The following is a 25,820-nucleotide window of genomic DNA, read 5'->3' on the forward strand; positions in this document are numbered from 1 at the left end:
ATCTGATTTGTTTATAAACACTGCCTATTTTCTTATATAACTGTGTATTGTAACTACCTAAATGTTCATCCAAGAAATTAAGCTTCCCTTTTTATACTTGATGTACAAGACGACCCATGATTTTGAGGGGTTTTCTGTAGTATTTGAGAGTCGTCTTATACGCTGACATATACGGTATATGTGTGTAGCTCTCTTTCTCTCCATCCACACACACACATTTTCCTTTTAATTATATTTGCTTACATATACACACACAATGTATTCCTAAGTTTATTTGTCATGTTTTACATACACTTTCTATTCACTGTATGTGAATAATTGTTTTAATATATATGTCTGTATATGCAATTTTATATACATATCATCGTTTAATTTTAATCTTAATGTATTTTTAATTTAGAATTTTTCTTCTTGAACTTTCTATATAGCATACACTTTGTGCTCCCTTGCCATTTGGTATCTTTGTTTATTACTGCATGAATGAGAGAGAGAAGCATAAACAGAGGTGCTGTGTAACATCTGTTATCATTCCTTTCCAACTACATGTAACTGCCCATCATTCTTTTAGTGTATATTCATCCTGATGATACGATAAGATACTCATCATGAAATATGAATGTTTTATATTAAATTCCTTATATAATTGACATTGTATAGTGAGTTAATCTTGTCTATGAATTTTGTCAGCATTAATATAATTTATATATATAGGTGATAAGTTACTTTCATAGCATGGGGGAAATACTACTGCCTTGTTTATGGATACTTGAAATAGCTCAAGTTAATAGGAATAAAGTGAGAGATCTACTTCGAGTTTATCACTTAAAATGAATAAAATGGGATTATAATAATTAGTTGTGAAATATTCTAATATTTTACACTTGGCTAACCAAGGTATTGATATTAATGCCATATTTAAATCTCATCTTCTGCATTTAAAAAAAAAGTATATGAATATAGTGTCTTCTTTTTGAAGAAGGATATTTGACCTGTTTTAGGTAATGAATTTGGACATCCAGAATGGCTTGATTTTCCTCGTAAGGGGAATAATGAAAGTTATAAATATGCTCGTCGCCAGTGGCACCTAGTCGATGATGAACTGCTTCGATACCAACAGCTAAACAATTTTGATCGTGCCATGAATACATTAGAAGAAAAATATGGATGGCTGTCATCTCCACAGGTTTATTAAATATATGATCATAGTTAGGGATTGATTTATTAGAGAAGTTTAATAGAACCTTCCTAATTAAATTATAAAATTTTAGGCATGCAATTTATAATTATTTTAGTAGTGATGTTGTTAGTACATACAGAGCATATTTATATGGACACTCCTTTTGGATGACTAGCTGTATGATGCTTCCTGTTATAAATAATAAAATAATAATACTTATATAATTATTTTGACTAAGTAAAGTAACTCGTATGTTCTGATATATGCAAATTGAATGCCTCTGTGATGGTCAGAAGATCTCTCTCTCTTGCTTGGCAGTAATTTTAACTATATAAGCTTACATGAGTGTCAGTGTAGTGGTTGTATTAAAAATTTTATATGAGCCCCATGCATGAAAAATTACAAAACATAGGATGAAACTTGGTTTTTTTATTCTTGCAGTTAAAAAAAAAAAAGGCCATGCAACAGAATATTTCAGATATAATTTAAAACCTGTTAGAGCCACGAGATGGCAGCACTTGGCTGTCATATTCTCATCCCTGAAAGCCTTGATTTATTGATAGCTTAAGCTCGCTGATGGCTGAGAGGATGATCAGCTGCCCAGTAACCTTCAAAAAAAAGTTCATTAGGCTAAAGATGTTCTGCATGCTCTTTTTTGGGAATAAAAGGCATTAGAGAATTAGCATTTAGGAAAGAAGAAATAGAAGTCATGGAGGTTATTCACTTTGGTACTGTTATTATAACACAGGACAACAAAATGGTTAGGTGAAGAGTGATCTGTAGTAAAGAAAACTTGGATGAGGTTATGGTCTGAGAGACCATAACCTGTATGTCCTATCTTCTCTTGTATGTCCAAGAGAAGATAGGACATACACACACACAGAGCATATTTGGAAGAAGAGTTGGATAATAAAAGGTCAAAGGTATTAGTAGAATGGAAGATTATCTGGTATTCCGATGAGTAGATGGACTCTGTCTCTGTGTTAAGTCATTGCTAATGACAAATATCTCATTATATCTTCCAGCTTATCAATAGAAGTCGAGAAGGAAAACCTGTCTGAGTTGTGGATGCTTTTTTTAAGGAAGATAATTCCACTGTTAGGATATTTTAATTGAAAAATAAATACATAATTAAATAAGTAGCCTTCTCAATTAATAGATCAAGAGATCTGTTTATTAACTCTGCAAATAGAGTTAATACTCATATAATAGTGTAAAAAAAAAAAACTACTCATTGATTTCTTGTTCCATGCTCTTACTCAACTTGCTAATTCCATAAAACCTCCATACCAACTTAAATGTTTAGCATATTTTTTGCTTTTTTTTTTTTTTTTTTTTTGCTAAAACTATAATCTATAATTCCTCAGCCTCTCCTTGTAACTGATATTCATCTCTGGATCCATATATATATATATATATATATTTTTTTTCATTACAAATAGAAATGAGGTGACTAAATTTGTGTATAAAGTTCAGATGTGGGCACACAAAGCTTTCTGCCAGTGATATACCTCAGCAGAAAGCTTATGTCTGATTTCATTGTCCTCCTTTTCATAAACATGACCAATGAGCATAACATGTTGGTCATAGGTTATGATTTCCCAAACTTTTCTAGGCTAATTCTGATGTATGAATTGTTTTTGATTGATGAACCAGGATGTTCATCTTGTAATTTTTAGCCTTGGTAGAAATGCAGAAACATGATTTTTTGCCATACAAACACATGCATGTGATAGGCAGTTATCCTTATAAACATGCTTCATCACCACCACTACCGTGTTTCTTTTCCTGTGTGTTCAGGATTTAGTGCTTAGTGCAACTTACGTTTGACACTTATTGGATTGAAAGCAGCACAGGAAAAGAATTAAACCATTCCATTATTAGTCTAGATCAGAGGTTGGCAACGCAGTGCCCGCAGTGAATTTTTAGTGCGCCCTCAGAGAAATTATTGTCACCTGCTTTGGAGCTCGCAGAGGTAATTTTGCAGTATAGATTGCAGTATATCTGAGAGATACATTCATTACTAGTATGTGCTAAAATGCAAGAAAACATAAAGGAAAAAACTCTGCAAATATAATACATGATAGTACAAATTAAGTGAATATTGAATCCAACATTATTTCATAGCCAAATATAGAAACTACAAGAGAAACTACAAAACTAAGTTTCGGCAGATGCAAGCATAAGTAGTGCCTTATGGGCAACTCGGAGTAAAGGTGGAGCAAGCTCCAGATCTCTTTCCTTAGTATTTTCCATAAATGTAAAGCACATCTTGCAGAGGTCAGCAACCTTTTTAGTATGAAGAGTGCAATATAAAATTTGAAAATTACAGAGTGCTCATGACACATTCATTTTTTCTCTCATTTGAGGCTTAGAAATTCTATGATTAGTTGTTTTTAAGAAAAATAAACATGCTTCATTTCAAATTTTTCAAATTTTAACATTATTTTATTTACCTCGCTTTTGCAACATATTTTTTGTCACATATGAATGAATATAAGATACCGTAAAAAATAAAAAATGAATACAAAAAGAATATTCATGTTAACAATTAGCATGTATCTGTTACATCAGATGCAAGCGCCTAGCTTTATCAATCATAATGGCAAATGTATTTGTTTATTATGCAATAATAGTGTGGCTATTTCTAAAGAATGTGATATAGAAAGACATTTCAAAGCCATTCATGCCAATTGTAATTTTAAGTTTAATTATTTAAATCAGGAGGAGTCTGCAACACAGCGCCCACGAGCTTCATGGCACCTGCAATATTGCACCCTTCATGTTAAAAAGGTTGCCGACCACTGGTCTAGATTTTAAAAACAGGATGTCCAAGAATTAATGTTTCCCATATTATTATTACAGATATCTCCACAGAGTCAGTAAACTCATCACAGGAGGAGACCCAAAGTATCAAAACAATATCTATCATAACTCTTCTAGAATTCATTTACAGATGAAGAACTCGCAACTGAGTCAGGCAATGCATTCCACTCATTCACCATCCTCCAAGCAAAAAATCTAGTTCTCACACCTTTGTTAACCACACTTTTCCTTAATTTCCAAGGATGACCTCTTGTTCTTCCATCACTATCACACAGCTGAAATATTTCCCCTGCATCAATCTTATAAAAACCTTTTAGTAATTTAAATGTTTCTATCATATCTCCTCTTCTCTGCCTATCAACCAACCTCTGCAATCCACAAGCCCTTAGTCTATCAATGTAGAAAGCATTTTTTACATCACTCACCAACTTAGTCACTCTCCTCTGAACCCTTTCCACAACCTCCTCATCTCCAAGTCATTCAGGTGACCAGACTTGAGCACAGTAATCAAAATGCAGAAGTATCAATGCTTTATAAAGGGGAATGATAACCTCTTTATCTCTGGATGTTAGTTGTTCTTCAATAACCAAGTAATCCTATGTACAATCTTAGTAATCTTAGCAGTGTGCTCTATGAACTTCATCTCCCTATCCACCAACACCCCCGAGTTCCTAGCCTCATCAGTCTCTTGGAGTACCATTCTATCAATGTGGTACACAGCTGGTAATCTTTTAATCCCAAAATGCATAACTTTACACTTTTCCATTGAACTGACATCCATTAGCTTTTGCCCATTTTGCCAGCTTATTTAAATCATCCTGCAAACTCTCATCATCAGCTTGATTTTTTATTGCACTATCCAACTTTGCATCATCAGCAAACAACTGAATATCTTCCTTCAAGCCATTTCCTATATCATTTGTACATTTTCTGTACAAATTGAACAATAACAGCCCAAGCACAGAGTCGTGAGCCACACGCCACTTGTCACCTGCCTCATCCTGGACTCTGCTCCTCCATACACCACTTTCTGGTATCTCTCCATGAGTCATTCTCTTATCCATATTGCCAGTTTAGTATCCATCCCCATCTGCTCTAATTTGAGCAACAGTATTCCATGGGGGTATCCTGTCAAAAGCCTTAGCAAAATCCAGAGGTATCAGTGTATAGCCATTTCCCTTGTCCAACTCAGATGTCATTCTGTTATAAAAAGTTAATAAATTGCTATGGCAGGATCGACCTTTAACAAAACCATGTTGGCCCCTACAGAGTATCATATTCTGATCCACCCATTCTTGAATTCTGTCCTTAACCAACTTTTCCAATACTTTTACCACCACTCCCGAGATGGTGATTGGTCTGTAATTAACTACCGCAATCTTAGAGCCACCTTTATGCAAAGGAACCATTTTGCCTCCCTTCCACTCTCTAGGGACCACACCAGAGTTCAAACTTAAGTTAAATAACCGAGTAAGAGGCGTTGACAATTCCTTTGCACATTCACAACATCCGAGCTGATATTTCATGTAAACCTATAGCAGTGTTTGCATTTAAATTCTGCAGTATACTAAGTACCTCTGATTTATTAACTTCAATTCTCACATTAGTTATTGCTACAGGTACAGAGATATCCTCACTTGGGTGATTGACTTTTGAAAAGTGATCACTCAGTAACTCTACTATTACATCTGAATTGGTCACCTCAATACCATCAGCACCCACTAAGGTTATCCTTCCAAAATCATTCTTCCCTTTACTTGACACATAGCGGAAGAACTCTTTGGGATTACCCTTGATCTCCTTGGCTAAGATCTATAATCTGATTTAGCTTTTCTTACTATGCTGGTAACCTTCCTAGCTTGAGCCTTGTACTGATCGCCTTTCTCCTTGTAAATTCTCCATGACATTTTCTTTTTTTTGCAGATCAAGCCTGATACTACTACTCAACCATCTAACACCTACCTTGTTTGTTTTCCTGACCATGGGAATACATTCTGATATTGCCTTCCTCAGACACCCACTGATTATATATCATGCACTGCCCTGTAATATGTTTTATCATGGGACGGCTGTAAGCTCACTCCAAAGCTTGTTATAATTACCTAACCTGTAATTCCGTATATACCTCTTCTTAAGAAAGAAATCCACAAATTTTGCAACCTCCAAAGTCAATACCAGATGATCACTCTCACCAATTGGAGGTAATGATTACTTATGCATATGTTCTCTGAACCTATGACCAGATCCAACACTCTCACACCACGTGTCCCTTCAGTTATGTGCTGTTTCAAGTAATTATCTCTTAGAAGGTGTATGAATTCCATTTCCTTTTTGCCACATGATATTTCCTCCTTCCAATTGATATCACCATAATTAAAATTCCCCATAATAATCACTAACCCTGCACTCATTGAACTAATTTGCTGATGCATGAATTCAGTATCACCCCCCCCCCCCGGCCTATAGCAGCAAACAGCTGTATAATTTGGTTGCGTTGGTCACTGTTTCACAACAGATCCGCCTCAAATGAACTATTTTTGAGAAGTTTAACACATGCATATTTAGATGTAGGTTTCTGTGGTTAAGCAGTTCTCTAGGTAGTTTTTGGTATTGAGACCATATCCATATTTATTTTAATTATGTTGGTTTGTAAGGGTATCTGCTGGGAAATAAAAAAAAGTTTTTCACTTTTGAATTTGCTATGATTCAGCATAGTATTTTTCTGATTCTGTAAGTAGTATCCAGAGCAGAGTCCACAGAAGCCATAGACATTATTACAGATGTATTTTTTATGTTTTACCAAGTAGATGAATCTTTTTTTTTTCTTTTACCTCCTGAATAGGCAACATCCAAGAATCTGTTTTACTATGGAAACAGAAGCTAACAATAGTCTAGCCTTTCTATACACTTTACTAAAACGTTCTTTCCTAATGTAACATTTCTTTTACAGTAACCGACTTGCACAGGCAGATATATTCACAAACTCCCTGCTCCCCAACAGTATGGTATTATCAAAACACTAATTAATAGAGCCATCAGTTTCTGTTCCAGTGGGTTTTCTCTTACAGCTGAATTACAAATATTTGCCACATCTTCCTATGCAGTGGCTACAATTCCAACACAATCAATAAAATACGAAACCTTTTCCCTGAATCTTTTACCTTCTTCTTCATCATCTCAGGAAGATTATAGTAATGCAATCTTCATTCCATGTGTCCAGAGTATTTCAGAAAAAATAACCAGAAAGCAGGGGCAATGCTGGTCTTGAAATTCATGCTTATTATCATTCAGGGAGTGGGAGGTGTGATTGAAGTCTGATTAGCGGAATAATGAATTGCTGACCATTTAAAACTATATATTTAAAATTCTTGTAGAAAGGCTTATATGTTGGTAACACGTGACTATTAAGTTATTTAAGGAATTTACAATGTATACTGGAATATTAATTAAAAGAAACTTTAATTAATAAATTAAAACTAAACATACAGCTAACAACAAAAAGCAAATGAGGCAGAAGAGAGAAACTACTGTTGTTCCTAGAGTTCTAATGGTGCCCCTTAGTGGGCTATATTGGGTTATCTTGGCCGTTGGGCTGAGGTTCTCATGATGCAAGCTTCCCAAATTTGGGACAGTCTCATGCACCCAAATTTGTTGTGGTTTGGAATGGGTGCATGAGACTGCCCCAAATTTGGGAAGCTTGCATCATGAGAACATCAGCCCAACGGCCAAGACATCCCAATATAGCCCGCTAGGCAGCACCATTAAGACTCTAGGAAGAACAGCAGTTTCTCTCTTCTGCCTCATTTGCTTTTTTGCATATGAGGCAGAAGAGACTATAAAAAACTATAAAAAAATAGTTATCGCATGTCATAGTTATATATTCCCATTGAAGATGGCAATGTGACATTGCCGAAATATAGGAAGTATTTATTAAAGTTTCTTTTAATTAATATTCCAGTATACACTGTAAATTCCTTAAATAATTTAATAGTTATATATTTAGAAATGTATGTACATTTAATCATACAAATACAACATTTATTTTACAAATGATATTCTATCTTTTTTCAATTTAGCTGACCTACTTGAATACAAATTCTACCCTACAGTAGAATTCTTTATGAACTGGTCAATAACATCGTCATAAAAAGTTGGTTGTAACTGAATTTTCCCAAGCAACACGCACACTTGTAAAGGCTGGCTGAAGCTCACTAGCTAGAGCTACTTTGACTGCGTATGGCCTGTGTTTAAGCAACAGGGTGAGACGATGTGAAGGGAGTGGAAATGCCTATGCATGCACATGAAATCACAGTGATGCAGCGAAAACCTGGAAGCTCCCACAACCGAGCAATCCAAGGTAACTTTGACTAGATTTGACGATGAGCAAGCATCAGCCTTCTAAAAGCTCAGTTATTGCCGCTTAAGCTTAAGACATCTTCTGTCTATAAAAATAAAAGCCTAAATGGAATGTTATAAATACATGCATTTATTAACAAATAAATATCACTTCTTTCTCAAGTAATGAGCTTGCATAGCAAGCATAGAGAATTTGTCCCTGCCAGAAAGGGGAACGATCAACTCCTTTCCCTCTCAGTTAATGGTCTATATAGGCTTCCTTTAGTGTGACCTAATATGGGTAGATTTGAAGAGCAGCTAACATCCATCAGAAGAACATAAAAAATATATCTGTAAGCATGTCTATGCACAGTTAGAACCAGCAAACAGCATGCATATACTGCTTGGTAAGAAGTTAATGGATACCCCATGGGCAAGGTGCATCATGCCATGTAATGAGTCACATTGTAACCAATATAAATTGGAGGATAAATTAAAGATACTAAGAAATTATATTTTTGCTTTAATCCTTTATCCAAGTGTAAGCAAACAAAGTTTACACCTCAAGTATTTTCAGGACTGAGACAACTCTTATATAGAAGTTAATGACTTCACATCACTTGCTTTAGTATCCTATAATGCAAAGCAACTAAGGTAGAAGTAATGCAGAACTCATATTTTTATATGAGTAGTCAAAAGGTGTCACACCTTACACTTGGATGAAGGATTAAACCAAGTGTATAATTTCTTGGTATCTTTAATTTATACTATAACCAAGTGGAAAAACTTCCAAAAAATTGGAGGAATATGATGCTTCCGAGTCAGTGCAACTGTATCTGGGTGAAATGGCTGCAAGAAGGGAACTGATTGAGTTTGAAAGACCATTGTGATAGGATGCCATGTTGCAGGCCTATCCGTTTGGCAAATTGGACACCATCCCAGGTCAATAATCAGCAATACCATACTGAAGTGGATGTGCAGGGAGGCAACTGCAAGTGTTACCTACAGTGGATAATCCACCGCACTCACCAAATGTTGACTGGAGGGTGCTATTAAGGATAATATGTAAAACCGCCATTTATCAGCTGACACATTGAATACAGAGTTCAACATAAACTGGAACATGAATCTGCGTGAAAGCATTCAGAACCAAGGCTTGCTACATGTATTTTCATGGTAGGAGACTGCAATATACAAGCCCAACATTACCTGAACCAACATGTATAGTCATTTTCAGTGGTGCAAAGAGGATGTACAGTGGGATGTGAAAGCTTGGAATGCTATGTTATGGAGAAAAGAATCGCACTACATCATCTACCGAGCAGATGGACGGGTGTGGGTATGGTGGATGCCCGGTGAACATCTCTTAACAGCGTGTGTACCCACAGCTATGAAATTCAGATGTGGTGGTGTGATATTATGGTCCTTTTTTTCCTGGTTTGGCTTCAGACCTCTGTTTATGGTGCCTCAAACGTTGAACTCTGAGAGGTATCTGAATATTCTGGACAATGCAATGCTTCTTACTTTTGTGGCATTTCTATGGAACTGATCATTGTCTGTTTCAGCAAGACAATGCATCATGTCCTAAGGCTGCTGATGTAATTGTGTAGTTTGTGGACATGAATATCACCACACTTGACTGGCCTCCACAGAACCTTGAACTCAACCCTGTTGTGAACTGGGATCAACTAGAGTTTTGGGTGAGATCAAGAGTTGTCTGTTCTCCCAGCAGTCCAGGACCTCATTACATGCCTGCAGTAAGAAATGGTCCAAAATTCTCATAGATTGCTGTCATATGCTTGTGGAAAGTATACCCTGTAGGATTGCTGCAGTCATCATAGCAAAAGGAGATTCTATATCTTATCAGGATGGGTGCCATGGCTGTTTGTTTCTCACACTATGGTGTTCATTGCTTCTTTCCAAGCAGTGTAGAATCAAATGATAAACAAAACTACTATGCTTCATTGAGCCAAGTTCAAATTTGAGAGGTTGGCTCTGTGTTCCATTTTAATTTCACACAATGCTAGCACATAAGCTACTTACACTTTAGCTTTTGTAACTCTGCATGTTGGATAATGACATTGTACACAGATCAAGGAATAGTTGATCATTTAAATGACTTCCACATATGGAACCATTAGTAGGAGTTTTATGATATCTGTTTTATTTTCCAGTTCCAGCTTACTTTCCAGTTGTACCTCATTTATACTTATGCCTCTAATTTTTTGGTGCAATGGATGTAAAAGCATATCTTTCAGTGACACTATGCTTGCTTGTTTTTCCTTTAAGGTAGAGATCTGAAGCCAGCCTTAAACATTTACAATAATAATAATAAAGTGATGAAATTTTTATTGCCTAGTATGGACACTAATTATCACTTAAATTTTTGTTGAATGAAAGAAACAGATAATTAACTAAATTTTATATATTGACTTTAATTATTAAGTCCATAATTGCCAAGAATGGCAGAAAAAAAGTATTTCATGCAGTACAGACTGAACATGCCCCTGAAATTGTTAAATTTTACCAACGTGGATTTTCAAGAGTACAAAACCAAATTATTACTCTAAATCTCCAGCAATAAGAACCATTCAGGATGCTATAAACACAAAAAGAACATATTTAATCCCACCCTGTTAAAAGTTTTTCCACTAGGTTATACTATAAATTAAAGATGCCAAGAAATTTATATTCTTGGTTTAATTCTTTATCCAAGTGCAAGCAAACAAAGCTTGCACGTGAAGTAATTTCATGACTGGGCAACTCCTATATAGAGGCTAATGACTTCATATCACTTGTCTTAGTATCCCATAATGCAAAGCACATATCCTTCTGGACATGTATAATGCTCAGTATTATGGGAAGGGTTACTACCTAGACTGGTTTAGACTTTTATTGAGGTATCATCATTGGAAGCCAGAGCCAGAAGTGATGCAGAAGTCATATTTCCACATGAAAGTAGCTTAAAGATTTCACATCTTATTACTGAAATACTCTGGACTAGAGATAGATGTTGGAAGTTTTTCCACTTGGTTATACTATAAATTAAAGATGCCAAGAAATTATATTCTTGGTTTAATTCTTTATTCAAGTGTAAGCAAACAAAGTTTGCACATGAAGTAATTTTGAAAAACTTTTAACATCTATCTCTAATCCAGAGCGTTTTAATAATAAGGTGAAACACCTTTTGACTACTTGTATATGGAAACATGACTTCTGCATTACTTTAACTTTATACCTCAATAAAGGTCGAAACTGGTCTGGGTAGTTACCCTTCCCATAATGCAAAGCCTTATACACATCTGTAAGGATATGTGCTTTGCATTATGGGATACTAAGGCAACTAATGTGAAGTCATTAACCTCTATATATGAGTTTCCCAATCATGAAATTACTTCACTCACAAACTTTGTTTGCTTACACTTGGATAATGGATTAAATCAAGAATATAATTTCTTGGCATTTTTAATTAATCCTTCTCTCTTGGCAGTTCACAAAATAAATTACTCCTCTTAATACATAATCTTCAACCACACAGCAAGCTCATAGTCAAGTTTATTGTGCTGTTTATCATCTGATGATGACTCCCATGTCATGTTGCTGGTTCTGTATATATTTTTATTAGTTTTTGTTCTTTAAGTTTTAGTTTTAAAATTTTTTATTTTTCATAATTATAATTATTAATCTTTCAAAATTTATAGTCCCTTTGATTCATCATCTTCTTTGTGTACAAGTTTTATTCATGTTTCATTTATATCTATTGAATGTACATTATTTAGGTTCACATAATTGAGCTTCATTCTCAATACCATTCTCTTGTTCATTTTGGCTCAGAATATCTTATCATCCTTTGTCATTAACAATACACAATTAGGTATGAATTTTTAACTAGTATTTTAATAAAAATTAAAACTTTTATATTAGTCATCTAAGTTAGCTTGTGGTTAGAGAGCAGGATAACTCCATTACTGAATAAGCTTTGCAATTATTTTTTTTGTTATTAAGAAATATAATTTTTAATAATTTTTTCATATTTTTGAAATAGAAAGTCCATCATTGAGATTGAGATTTGAAAAATGAAGAAGTCAGCACTTTCTTTAAAAATATGTTCAAATTTGTGAATGCTTCTATGTAGAAGTTTAGCATTATTCCACATGATCTTGTAGCTAGTTTCATATTCTGCAAGGCCAGACTTACCTTCTACAAGAAGAGATTACTTTCATAGTATATCTTAAGTTACGAAAGGAAACTGTGAAAAAGAGGGTGAGGAGTGGTTTCTTTGCATGGAGGGTGGTTGAACCATGGAATGCATTGCCTGATGGAGTGGTGAGGTTGATGTTAGAAAGGACTTCCCACGATAAGTCTTTTGACTCCAAGGAGGCCTGAATAATAATAATAATAATAATAATAATAATACTATCCCTTCTTTTTAGGGATTTTCTGAACATGTTGCTCGCATTTTAAAAAATATTGTATATTACAGTTGCTTACAAACCTATCAATTAAACAAAGTTCATTTTACCTTCTCCAGAAGATTAAGTATAACAGCTATTGCAACTGGGAGTCTCAAATTCCTTGTAACTACAACTTATTCTATTTTGGAGATAAGTCACTATTACATAAATTTCTGATTTCACATATGCCAGCAATGCAAATATTTTTGCTGCAGAGGGACACCTTCTTAGTTGGAGGAAATGCCTACTAGACCTACTATATAATAATTTGACACAGTCAAATTATTATATGAAGATTACCCTCCAGATATCGCAAAAATGTTCAAATTTGTTATCCATTCAGGTTATTTTAGTTGGAAAAACAAGTTCTACAAACAAATTGAGGGTACTACCATGGGTAGCCCTCAGAGCCGGTGCTAGGGTCTTTGCTGCCCGCATGCAATGTCTATCTAAGCGCCCCTGTAACGATCCAGGCTTGTGTGGTTCTTTTACGATAATAAAAATTTAAATTATTTGAAATTTCTTAAATAAATTTTGACAGAACAGCCACACGTTGGTTCGCTAAATGTAACGAACCGGGGGTGTTGACTAGGCAGGATAATCGTTAAAAACCCGAATATTCAAAAAATTCTCAAAAGTTAAAGCAAATTTTGATAATGCCACCTCACTTTAATCGTTGAATATAATGATACAGAGATTATAGCCTTCTCACCAACTCGAATCGCTAACAAAATTAAAATGAATTTTAATTAAAGTTAAAATTTATTTGAACTAAAGTTTAAAAAATTCTTGCATTTTACAAGTTACTAAATTCTTAGTAACTTGTAAAAAATGTTTAATAATTTTTATAAGTTTAACTATCTTTTAGGAAAATAAAAGAAACTCAAGATAGATGAGAAAATAAGAAAAGAATTCAGAAATGATTAAAACATTTAATATAAGTATTCAAAAAATAACATCTTTACAGAATAAAAGAAAATAAATTAAATTACATAAATATACTTGAAATTTTTTTTAATTAAAATTTTAGGGTTTTTGATTGCATATTCATAAAATTAGAAATAATTGTCTTAACGTCTAATTCCACACATATATCATTTTCAATAGCTATTAACACCGAACTAACAAGCATTTTTTTGTGACATACTTGTTCTTAAGTAGGTTTTAAATTAAAACCTACTTTTAATCAATTTCAACTTGGAAAAGGAACATACACCGCTCGCTGCACTAACAGGTAAGGTTAATAGTATTCTTAAAGCAATTGAAAAGTTAGGGAAAGATAAATTATTGGAAAAAATAAAATTAAGAATATCAAAAGGGTTTTGAATATTTAAATTATCCTTCCGAAAAATATCCCGGAAAGTACATAACTCGTCATATAGTTCTATTGCATTTACGTCTTTGTTGTCACCATCCTTCAAGAGAATCTCTAAATCATAATTTTTTCATAAATCTTCGTTATTAATTTGTAGTAATCTATACAAGAAATTGACATTATCATAATATGTTTTTAGTTGTTCAAAATGTTCTATTAATGAACACATTGCAACGTCTAGAAGTGTATAAAACACGTTCACTGTAAATTTATCTTCTGGCGATTGTGGTGTTTTGTCATGATGCTTATAGTCAAATTGCCGTGTCTTCTTTCGTCGTCGGACTTCCGTACCAGTTTTAAATTCTTGTTCTCCATCCACTTCTTCACTCAGTTCTTTTGCCGTTTTAGAACTTCTTTAAAATTTGTATCTGATCGATACTCTTGTAAGAATATTTTTAAGTTTTCGATAGATTCTAAAGCAAGTGTAATGTTCATATTTTTGTCTTGAAGCATTTTACTCACAGGGTTTATTCTGTTAAGTAAATCATGCCCAGTTATAAGAGAGCAAATAAATTTGTAGTCCTTTATTTTTGCACATAATGTTTGTGCTTCATGCTGAGTTTCTTTATGAAAATCTTCATTATTTAAAATTTCAAAAAGTGCATCGTAAATTTCTCATAACTGATATCGTAGAGGGCAGATTGCATTAATTTTACTTTCCCATCCCGTATCTGATGGCTGTTTCAATGTTAATTTTTTTACGAACTTTAAAAGGATTGCCCAGCGTTTGTAAGAGAATGAAAAGAAATTGTATTGTTATGCCTTTGTTTTTTCTCTATTATGTTATGGTTATGTTATCTTCTATCTTTCTATCACTTTATATCTTCAGTATTCCATTGCCGACAAATTTATAATTATTTAAATTGACTGCGCCAGCCAGCAACTAATTTCTGATACACAATTAAACAACAAAAATTATATAGGGATTAAATGATTTGCAGTCGTGGTCCCCTCTTTTCTTTTTGTTAATAGATTCCCCCTTTACTTATGCATGGTCCGAAATTTAATAAGTGGTAATTCAAATTCTCAGAAACGACAGACTCATGAGGTTTGAGTTAAAGAAATACATATATATATATATATATATATATATATATATATATATATATATATATATATATATATACACACACTTTAATTAGAAATTCCAATGGTAAAGAGTCTGAACCCCCCCCCCTTTTAAGTTAATATATCCAAAATGTCTACTCTAAAATCTATTCTAACAGTCTCAATTCCTTTGTGTAACGATGTTCAGATTTGGTTAATTCTCAGAGAGTTACTCAGTTCCCACATATAAAAAATAGCATATGTACATAATTGTATACAATTCTAGTATAGCGTGTATCAAACGTATTCCATCTTGCAATTTTAACAAAGGACAATATTCTAGTTTATGTTCAGGCTTTATCTTCCCCTAAAAATCCAGTTAATATTCAAGCTTAATTCTAACACATGACATAAATGTTTCTTCCAAAATAAAACAGTTTGAAAGCTTGGTTCCCTGCTCAGCTTAAGCTTAGGATGGTACTTGCTTATTAAACAATAAACAAGTACCACCTTACTTATTACACTTGCTTATTAAACAATAAGCAAGAACTGTTTTGGACAGAAATGTCCAAAACAGTTCTTTAGACACTAAATGAAAGTTGAATATATGGGGGTTCTTAATTCTCTGGTTTCTATACCCTCTTTGGTTATTATTAAATTAAGTACGAAAACTTGCACCTTACCATTCTTGCCTTTTCTCGTAGTTGTTGAGACTTCCTTGATTACACTTCCGCGTTTTCTCACCATGTATTCTTATGGTGTCTGTGACATACTTCTATTTTCTTCGAATTCGCTGACTTATACGTTGGCATGACTAACCAACAGCTGGTATTCTGGCTGCATTCCTTCGGCGTGGCTATACTCGATGTGGAACGTACAGCAAACGGGAAGATTGTTGCTGAGCACAGCGGCAAGCTTGGCAGCTATCCACGACTTGAACCAGGAACAGAAAACTAGAGAGCGATTGAATCACGCACCGAAACTTAAATAGTAAATATGAACCTCTTGGTGACTATGTCATGCTTATAGCGGTGGCCGATTGGTCACTGCGACTCCGAACTGTTTTGACATGGCTCTAATACTTATATTATCTTGCATACATCTAATAGTAACATTTCTGCATTGATACATAATTTTTTCTCGTTAATTATTTCACAGACTTTATCAATTTTAATTATTGACTACTCAAAATCACTTTATATTTACAACTAAAGAAGGTTTAGACATACTTCTGTGTGAGCAATTGTACACTATCTTTTAGCTTTTTCTTCTGGAGGCATAAATGTGTCCATATCCATGGTTTTTAACGTTACCTTATGTTGGGTCGGAAACGGGATGACTCATCAAAAGTGAATCAGCACTTTTTCCGACACAACAAAGGCCCCCCCTTTATCTAAAATTTTACTTTAACGAAGTTACAGAAAAATTTCTCTGTTAACAACATCCTCTCCTTTCTCTGGGAAAAGTTGACTTCCTTGCCTACTCCTTAACATGTATCTGTGTATTCATCACTAATTTGGTCTTCATTTTCTGCCTTTTTACAGGTATTAGTCACCTTTTTACTCGTGACAAGATCACCATGTATTTCCTCGATCCTGAAATTGTCTCTTATATTCGGTTCTCTATCTTTGTGCAATGAGACATCTTTCCCTCTTTTTTCAATCACATCATTCTCAGTGCACTGAGGATTGTCGGCTCTGATTGGCATTGTTAGGATTCTTTGTTTGAAGGAACTTAATCTCCCCTTTGGGGTAGTCGCACGAGAATCCATTCTTCCACAGAAAATCCTCCCATAAAATTAGCCCTATGTGGGAAATGGAGTTCTTAGGTAGAATCAAAATATTTTGCCATGCATACAATCCAAACTCAGGTAGTCCCACCTTCAGTCTCACTACTTTAGTAGCATGTATTGGGGAGGGGGATACCCCTAAGATCCCAATTGATTTCCTCAAATGCTTGATTCTCCTCTTTGCACAAAGCCCAAGTTCATTGATATACAGCACACAGGGAGATTGTTGCTGAGCACGGTGGCAAGCTTGGCAGCTATCCATGACTTGAATCAGGAACCAGGAACAGAAAACTAGAGAGCGGTTGAATCACGCGTCGAAACTTAAATAGTAAATGTGAACGCCCTCTCTTGGTGACTACGTCATGCTCATAGCTGCGGCCGATTGGTCACCGCAACTCCGAACTGTTTTGACATGACTCTAATACTTATATTATCTTACATACATCTAATAGTAACATTTCTGCATTGATACATAATTTTCTCTTGTTAATTATTTCACAGACTTGATCAATTTTAATTATTGACTACTCAAAATCACTTTATATTTACAACTAAAGAAGGTTAGACATACTTCTGTGTGAGCAATTGTACACTATCTTTTAGCTTTTTCTTCTGGAGGCATAAATATGTCCATATCCATGGTTTTTAACATTTACCTTATGTTGGGTCGGAAACAGGATGACTCATCAAAAGTGAATCAGCACTTTTTCTGACACAACAGTATATTTCTTGAATAATTGCAAAGAAACTAATTGTATCTGCATTCACTTTGGCTGAATCATTAATGATTAAATTTAGAGTATGAGCAGCACATGGCACGTAAAAAGCTTGAGGATTTTTGTTTAAAAGCAAATTTTGGAGCTCATATTTTTTCCCTTTCATATTCATATTTTCCCCATTGTTATGCCCTTGACCTCGCATGTCTTCAATGGGAATGTTCCATTTTTCCAGTTGTTCCATTATTGTTGCGCATAAATCACGTCCTGTGGAATCTGATATATCTGCAAAACCCAAAAAGTTTTCCCTGATCTTAACAATTCCATTGTCACAGGAAACAAAGCGAATAACAATGGTCATTTGTTCTGTTTTACTTACATCAGGTGTGCAGTCTAAAATTATGGAATAATATTTAGATTTTTGAATTGATAATAAAATTGTATCCCTGATTGCATTACTTAAAGTTTCCAGTATTTCATTTTGACTGTCTTTACTCAAATAGTGTACTCTATTGTTTCGTTGTAGGGTCCTTTCAACATGATTTTCCATAACGGAATCAAACTTCGCAAACAGTTCGACTAATTTTAAAAAATTGCCGTTATTCCTTTCATATAATTTATCAGATGATCCGCGAAAAGCTAAATTTTGGCTACCAAGGAATTTTATAATTTCAATCAAGCGTTCTAAACACTCGTCCAATGTTTCTTTTCCATTGAGTGTCTCAATCAGTAGTAGTTTTGTTTTTAAATTTTTATCTACTTCCTTCCATTTTAAGAAATTTTTCATGTGAGGTAAACTAGTCTCATGTATATGCAAAGTTGTACTTGCATTTCTCCAATCGTTATAGCCTTCTACAAGACTACTTGATTCGGTAGGTGCAAAGGTTTGCAATAAAAGCAAAAAACAGAATTTAAAGTTTCGGAATAAATGAGCCATGTTTTTGACACGAGGTCACAGTTTTCCATTTTTCAATTATAATATGTGTCGCCAAATTTATGACCATATGTATCTCTGGGATATATTATTTTTCTTTTGAACAGGCCCCATTTCAATTAAAACAAGTAATTTTTCATCAATATTTCCCCATTCACCTGGATCTTCTAAATTTACAGAGACTAACAATGTGTTAGTTTCGTGGTCAACTACAACTAAATCTTCTAACTATTTTTCACTTAAATCATGCATCTTGTTATCTTGTTCAATAGTTGCAATAGTGTTTTCATGCAAACTGGATGATGTGCACGGTTCTTCAACTCTGATTTCTGATGTATCGAGTTGGTTATAATCTGCATCAGAATATTTTAATATTTTAACAAATTTATTACGAGCCCCAGTTTGTTTCTTAACATCTGCTTCTTTCGTAGCATGATGCTTACGATTTTGCGCACTGGATAACTTTTTTTTAAATTTTTGATTCCATTTCTATTTTATACCCACAAGAAATTATTATACAACACAACACAGAGACAAAATAATAGTCTGCACTGCGCTACTGTCAGTAGCCTACTGAGATGCGTACCATATGACTGGTTAACTAGCAACAAATATTTTGTACGAAAATTCGTTTCTGTGCATAAAAACCGTTCACCATTTCACTTTAGATAGACTGCAGTAGACACAACATTCTCTAGGCAAGCATTTAGCCTGCTCTTGCTGCAAAATTGAAAACAGCTGGCTGATCAATATACAATTTTTTAAAATTTTTATTCGGTGTATCCGATCAATATTTATTTTAATATTGATCATTCTAAGATTTTTTTGTTTTCATGATAAAAATTTTGTTTCTTAAAAATGAACTTATGAACGGTGCCCCAGCAGCGGCTCCCCCTTTGTAGCAGCACCCGCATGCTCTGCATGCCCGCTTCCTCCAGCCCTGGGTATCCCTTTGTCTCCACCTCTGGGTAACTATTTTTTTGAAACAATTCGAAGAGACTGTTTTCATCCATTCACAACAACCATCTCTTTGGTATCATTATGTCGATGATGTTTTTGCCATTTGGTCACATACTGAAGATGAGCTTTCCACCTTTTTACAATAGATAAATAGCCTTCACCCTCGTATCCAATTCACCATGGAAAAGGAAAATTCTGGTACGTTTACCATTTTTGTACATCCTGCTTACTCGAACTTCTTCTGGTACCTTATCTACAAGTGTCTTTCGAAAGCCCACATTTACTGGCATATATATTCATAAAAAGTCTGCTCACCACACATCTCAAAAATTTGGCATTCTTACATCTCTAATTAATAGAGCACATAAAGTTTGCCCTTATCCAGAAATCTTACAACAAGAACTTTCCATCATTAAAAAGTTAATGGAATCTAATAATCACCACTCTAATCAAATCCAATAGATAATTGAATCTGTTGGATTTGATTAGGGTGCAAAAGAAATACTTTTTTCATTATAAATCCAATACCTAAGGTTTCTTCAACAGTCCACAGAGTTCCAATCCCCTAAATTCCGGGCATCTCAGAATCCATAGGTAGAATTTTGAAAAAGTACCAATTGATTCCCACGTATATATTCCTATCAACAAAATTTCTTCCTTATTGCTTTCTACAAAAGATAAACTGTCATCTCTATCTTTGGCTGGCGTTGACCAAATACCACGTGAATGCGATGTTTCTTATTTTGGACAAACTGGCCATTCTGTGGAAAAAAGAATTAAATAACATCAATATTATATTGAATACAACAAACCTCAGAAGTCTGGTGTAGCACAACAGTATTAACACTACCCATAATATCCATTGGAATAAAGCTATTCTCCTTCATAGATGCAGGTTCAAATATGAACGCCTCTTTAAAGAAAGTTGTGAAGCTATTTCACACTGACCGAATTTAAATCGAAATGATTGACTCTCTCTCGAAGATCTGGGAGACTTTTATTTTATGTAATCATAAAAAACCCAATTATCTTAAATATGAATTATTTATTAATTTCTTTCATTTCCTAGCTCGCAACAACTATGTATTTTAATAGGTGATCCACCGAATGTTCGTTACTTGTATTCCATTCCTATCTGTTTGTAACACTGAAGATGTACTATTAGTTTTAGTATGAAATATCTGAATCTTTATTAATTAAAAAGTCATTACTGTGGACTTACGTGTTCTTTTAATAATTTTACTATGCCACAGGTACCTCTAAAAAAAAAAAAAAATAGACCTACTAGGTAGATGACTTTCACCCACAATTTCCTCCATTTATAAATGCCCATCTAATCTATAGTTTTGTTGATCCATTCTTTTTCTTTTCATTTGACAAACATGATTGGGATATGTCATGCCAAAAAAAGGTCACATGCTACATCCTCTCACTTTTGATAATATGCAGATCTCCACAGAAGATCAGATCTCTCTCACTGTCCTCTTAATAACCTACACCTGCAGCCTTTCCTGATATAAGCACATCACATTCATTGCCTCTTCTTCTTCCCCAAGAAAAACTTAAGTGTTCTTTTCTGCTCCAGACATGACTTCTCAACTGTGCAACTTTTAATGCTGTATAAATCTCAAATCAATCCTACTTTATAGTACAGTATTACCTCGCCTTACATTGCTTTTGAATTATGCCCAACACCCATTTATCTGATGCTGCATTCATTCGTATGATGGTTTTGTTTACGATATCATTGCTCGCTAACTGTTCATAATTATTATTTTATTGTTGTTAATATTATTATTATTTGACACTTCCAGGGAGTTCAAGGACTCATCAAGGGAGGGGCACCTGTTCTACAACTCCATTTCCACCATTCAGTCACCAACTGACCGCAGCTACACTAATGCCATCTACCGCGACCACCACTGGTATTTCCACAGACAATCACAAACATCCATGGCCAAGGCAGAATTTGAACCCACAGCCTTTTGGCTGGAGAGCAGTATGCTATCCACTCGGCCAACCAGGCTGGCAATGGCAGATAAAATTCAGAATAAGGGTGCTGTTGCTTCTAGCAAAGAAGAAAAACATGTATACCTGTTGCATTACGTCCTAAGATTAAAGTTATTAAATTTAGTGACAATGGTGTGTCAAACACAAAGATTGGTTGTAGGCTAAAATTGCATTTCATTACTGTTGTTACAGTTGTTTAGAACAAAGATAAAGTTCTTAGCAAAGTGAAAAGTGCTACACTAATTAATACTACAATTATCTGTAAATATGACAATATTATTACCAAAATGGAACAATTTTAATGGTGTAGATTGTAGATAACCAAACTGCTTCCCTTAAGCCAAGTTAATCAGAATACTTTTTTTCATTTGCAAAAGTTATTCTGAATTTTTCTGAAATAAATTCTTTATTTAAGTCGCATGAATGTGTGCGCGCGCGCACACACACACATGCATACGTATATATATGACTGCTTGAAAACGCTATTAAAATGTTTATGCTGGGAAGTGTCCAGACATGCAGAAACCAATGGTTGGAACTAGTTTTACCATATGTATGCCACTTTCATTGGTCTGTTGCATTTTCATATTTTCACTAAACTTATACAGCATGCTAGTTGTAACTTTTCTGTAGAATTTTATTCGAAAAATTAGCATTTGTGAAATGTCTTAATGATATCAAAAATCCCAAATACAGTTTCAACTGGTTTCAAGTCTCTCTCACACACACACATATCATTATTTGCTTTACATAAATTGTGTGCTTTCTGTACCCAGTTGACTGCATTATAAAAAGCTGTTATATGTATTTTCTGCAACTGAAAATTTGAAAGGTGATGTTAGGACACAAGTGTGTTTAGTTAAATACTATGTTTAGTGCAACAGTAAATCTGTTATGTTTGTATGCATGCAACAGAGTATCTGTGGGATGGGAGTGTTTTTCATTATGAAGTGTCATTCCATTTGTCTCTAATTACATTCATAGACTGTAAATGTTCTGAACTGTATTTAGAGTTACAAATAAAACTACTTGTTTTTCTTGCTTCTGAAGGTTGTTGAGGATAGAATGTTTTTCACACTATAGGAACGTTTTCATTCTAGTTCTCTAAAAGAACAGTATAGTAAGTAAAAAAATTCATCTATTCCTGAATAAAAATGAATCCTATGTATTATGAGAAGGGGGCAGACTGCATCCATTGATCTTCAACAAAAGATTATCATATGTAAGATATATTGTATATTATTATCGATAAGACAAAAGAGCCACCGACTAAAAATTAAAAATTATGTGAAGTTAAGATTCATGACAGGGTGGATAATTTTAATGATGATTAGAAATTATTCATGAATATATATATATATATATATATATATATATATATGTTACGGTTAAAGTGATAAATCCGGTTATTATTAATAATTACCAGTTAAAGTGAATAATTTACGAGAATTAATCACTTTAACCGTGATTAATTATAATCACGGTTAAATTATTCACTTTAACCGGTTAAAGTGAATGAATAAATTATTCACTTTAACCGGTTAAAGTGAATAATTCCTAGAGGAGTCTGGTAAATGTAATAAAAACATGTTTATAAGTTTTATATATAGGTTTTCATTCTCAATAGAAATTATAACAGCTTAGGTTAGGTTAGTTTATAATGAAAAAAGTAAGGAAAATACTTCTTTTGTACTCAATGAAATCAGAAATCATTATACACTAACTTAACCTAACCTTTATTGGTTGGAAATCATTATAAACTAACCTAACCTTTATTGGTTAGGTTAGGTTAGTTTATAATGAGAAAAGTAAGGAAAGTACTTCTTTTGCACTCAATGAAATCAGAAATCATTATAAACTAACCTAACCTAACATAAACTAACCTGGATGTCGCATGTCGAACCAGAGTGTAGTCGTAGTTTGTCGTGGGCAGATTAATGGGGATGAAAGGTAAACGTTGTTGTGGGCTGAGCTTAATGATTGCGGGCAGATAAATTGGATAACAAATAAAAGTTGTTGTGGTCAGATGAATGGAGATAATAGATAAATGTCGTTGCTGTACCTCTTTCCTAATCAATGGAGAAAAACACTGATCAGTTCCTCTCTGATTTATCTATTATCCCCATTCATCTATCCACAGCAACTTTTGTTTGTTATCCCCTTTTATCTTCCCGTTCATTAAGCTCGGCCAACAACAACGTTTATCTTTCATCCCCATTAATCTGCTCACGATGAACTACGACTTCACTCTGGTTCGACATGCGACATCCAGATTAGTTTAGGTTAGGTTAGTTTAGTTTATAATGATTTCTGATCTCATTGAGTGCAAAAGAAGTACTTTCCTTACTTTTTTGATTATAAACTTAATGTGCAAAAGAAAATACTTTTTTCATTATAAACTAACCTAAGCTGTTATAATTTCTATTGAGAATGAAAACCTATATACAAAACCTATAAACATGTTTTTATTACATTTACCAGACTCCTCTAGGAATTATTCACTTTAACCGGTAATTATTATTAATAACTGGATTTATCACTTTAACCATAACATATATATTACTGTATGAAAAGTGTATACTAATCATTAATGAATAAAAGAAGATTCTTAGAAAACCAAGCAAAATATAAAGAAAACATAGAAATAAATACACATAATGAGCCAACATTTACGAGATGATTTGCTGCTCCCTCAACCAGCATATATTTCTGCCATAGACAGATGAGTCACCTGATCATCATTATTAGTTCATAGGATTAGCCCCTCCCCGTATATATTTACTGAGCTATCAAACGTGTACAGCCACTGTTTATTATTAGTTAGCTGTTTATATTTCACAAACAAATCTATTTCATTCTCATTATAATTTTTTTTAATTATGCCATTATTACATCTAGGGTTTATAGGATCATGTGTTATTCACTCATGCATATCATGCTGGATAAGTTGCAGGATATCATGCATGCATGATATCCAGCAACTTATAATACTCATCCAATTATCTGTCTTATATCTATTTAATTCATTGGACATCAACATATTATTATTATTATTCAGACCTCCATGGAGTCAAAAGACTCATCGCGGGAGATCCTTCCTAGGAAACACAAAGTCTATCACACCACTCCTTAAACTCATTGACTGTTCTTGCTCTCACCACTCTATCAGGCAATGCATTCCATGGCACAACCACTCTCCATGCAAAGAAACTACTCCTCACCCTCTTGTTCACAGTTTCCTTTCATAACTTCCAGGGAAGGACCCCCTTGTCATCACTCCTTCCCGCTGTTCAACCAAGCAAAAGAACTCCCCAGTGTCAACCCTGTAACCACCTCTCAACAGTTAAAAAGTCTCAATCATATCACTTCTCCTTCTATCTGCCAAACTCTGCAGGTCAACGTTCTCTCAGCCGATCCTCATAACTAACATTGTACAGTCCTGAGACTATCTTTGTTATCCACCTTTGTACCCTTTCCACAGTTAATTTATCCCCTTCAAATCCTGGGGACCAAATCTGAGAACAATAGTCGAAGTGCAGTCTGATCAGGGTCTTATACAACAGAATGATAACTCTTTTATCTCTGCAGGTCAGCATCCTTCTCATTATTGCAGCAATCCTCTGTGTTACCTTCACCACCTTTGAAATATGTCCCTTGAATTTCAGGTTTCTATCAATCATTAACCCCTAGATCTCTTGACTCCCCTACTTCCTCCAGTATAGCTCCTCCAATAGAGTATGCAGCATCCCATTGATGTGTCCCAAACATGAAGACCTTACATTTTGCTGCATCGAACTGAAACCCCCAATCATTTACCCATATGTCTAGCTTATTCAAATCCTCTTGCAGGACTACTACATCTGCACTATTACTAATAACCCTTCCCAGCTTCCCATCATCTGCAAACAACTGAATATCCCCTTGCAATCCACTGACAATGTCATTGATATAAAGGTTACACAATACAGGTCCCAGTACTGAGCCATGTGGGATCCCAGTTGTAACCCTCTGCCTCCTTGAAACTGCCCCACCATACACAACTCTCTGATACCTATCGGACAGCCAATCCTGAATTCAGTTGACCAACCTGACATCCAATCCCATGTGCTGCAACTTAAATATCAACTTATCATGTGGCACCCCTGTCAAATGCTTATGCTAAATCCAAGAAAATGGCAGTATATGCCTTTCCCTCAT

General features: G+C 34.4%; 1 protein-coding gene across 2 annotated transcripts in view; it reads left to right on the top strand.

The window, feature by feature from the left end:
• AGBE (1,4-alpha-glucan-branching enzyme) overlaps positions 1–25,820 on the top strand; it is a 380,299-nt gene that overhangs the window by 286,217 nt on the left and 68,262 nt on the right. For both annotated transcript variants that reach the window (XM_090411694.1, XM_090411693.1), the window contains exon 12: positions 999–1,183. In XM_090411694.1, coding sequence (XP_090267820.1) covers positions 999–1,183 — 185 coding nt within the window. The remainder of the gene's footprint in view (positions 1–998; positions 1,184–25,820) is intronic.

This window comes from Typopeltis vanoorti, chromosome 21, assembly GCF_054136105.1.
Source record: "Typopeltis vanoorti isolate ZY-2024b chromosome 21, IOZ_Tvanoo_1.0, whole genome shotgun sequence".
NCBI lineage: Eukaryota > Metazoa > Arthropoda > Arachnida > Uropygi > Thelyphonidae > Typopeltis > Typopeltis vanoorti.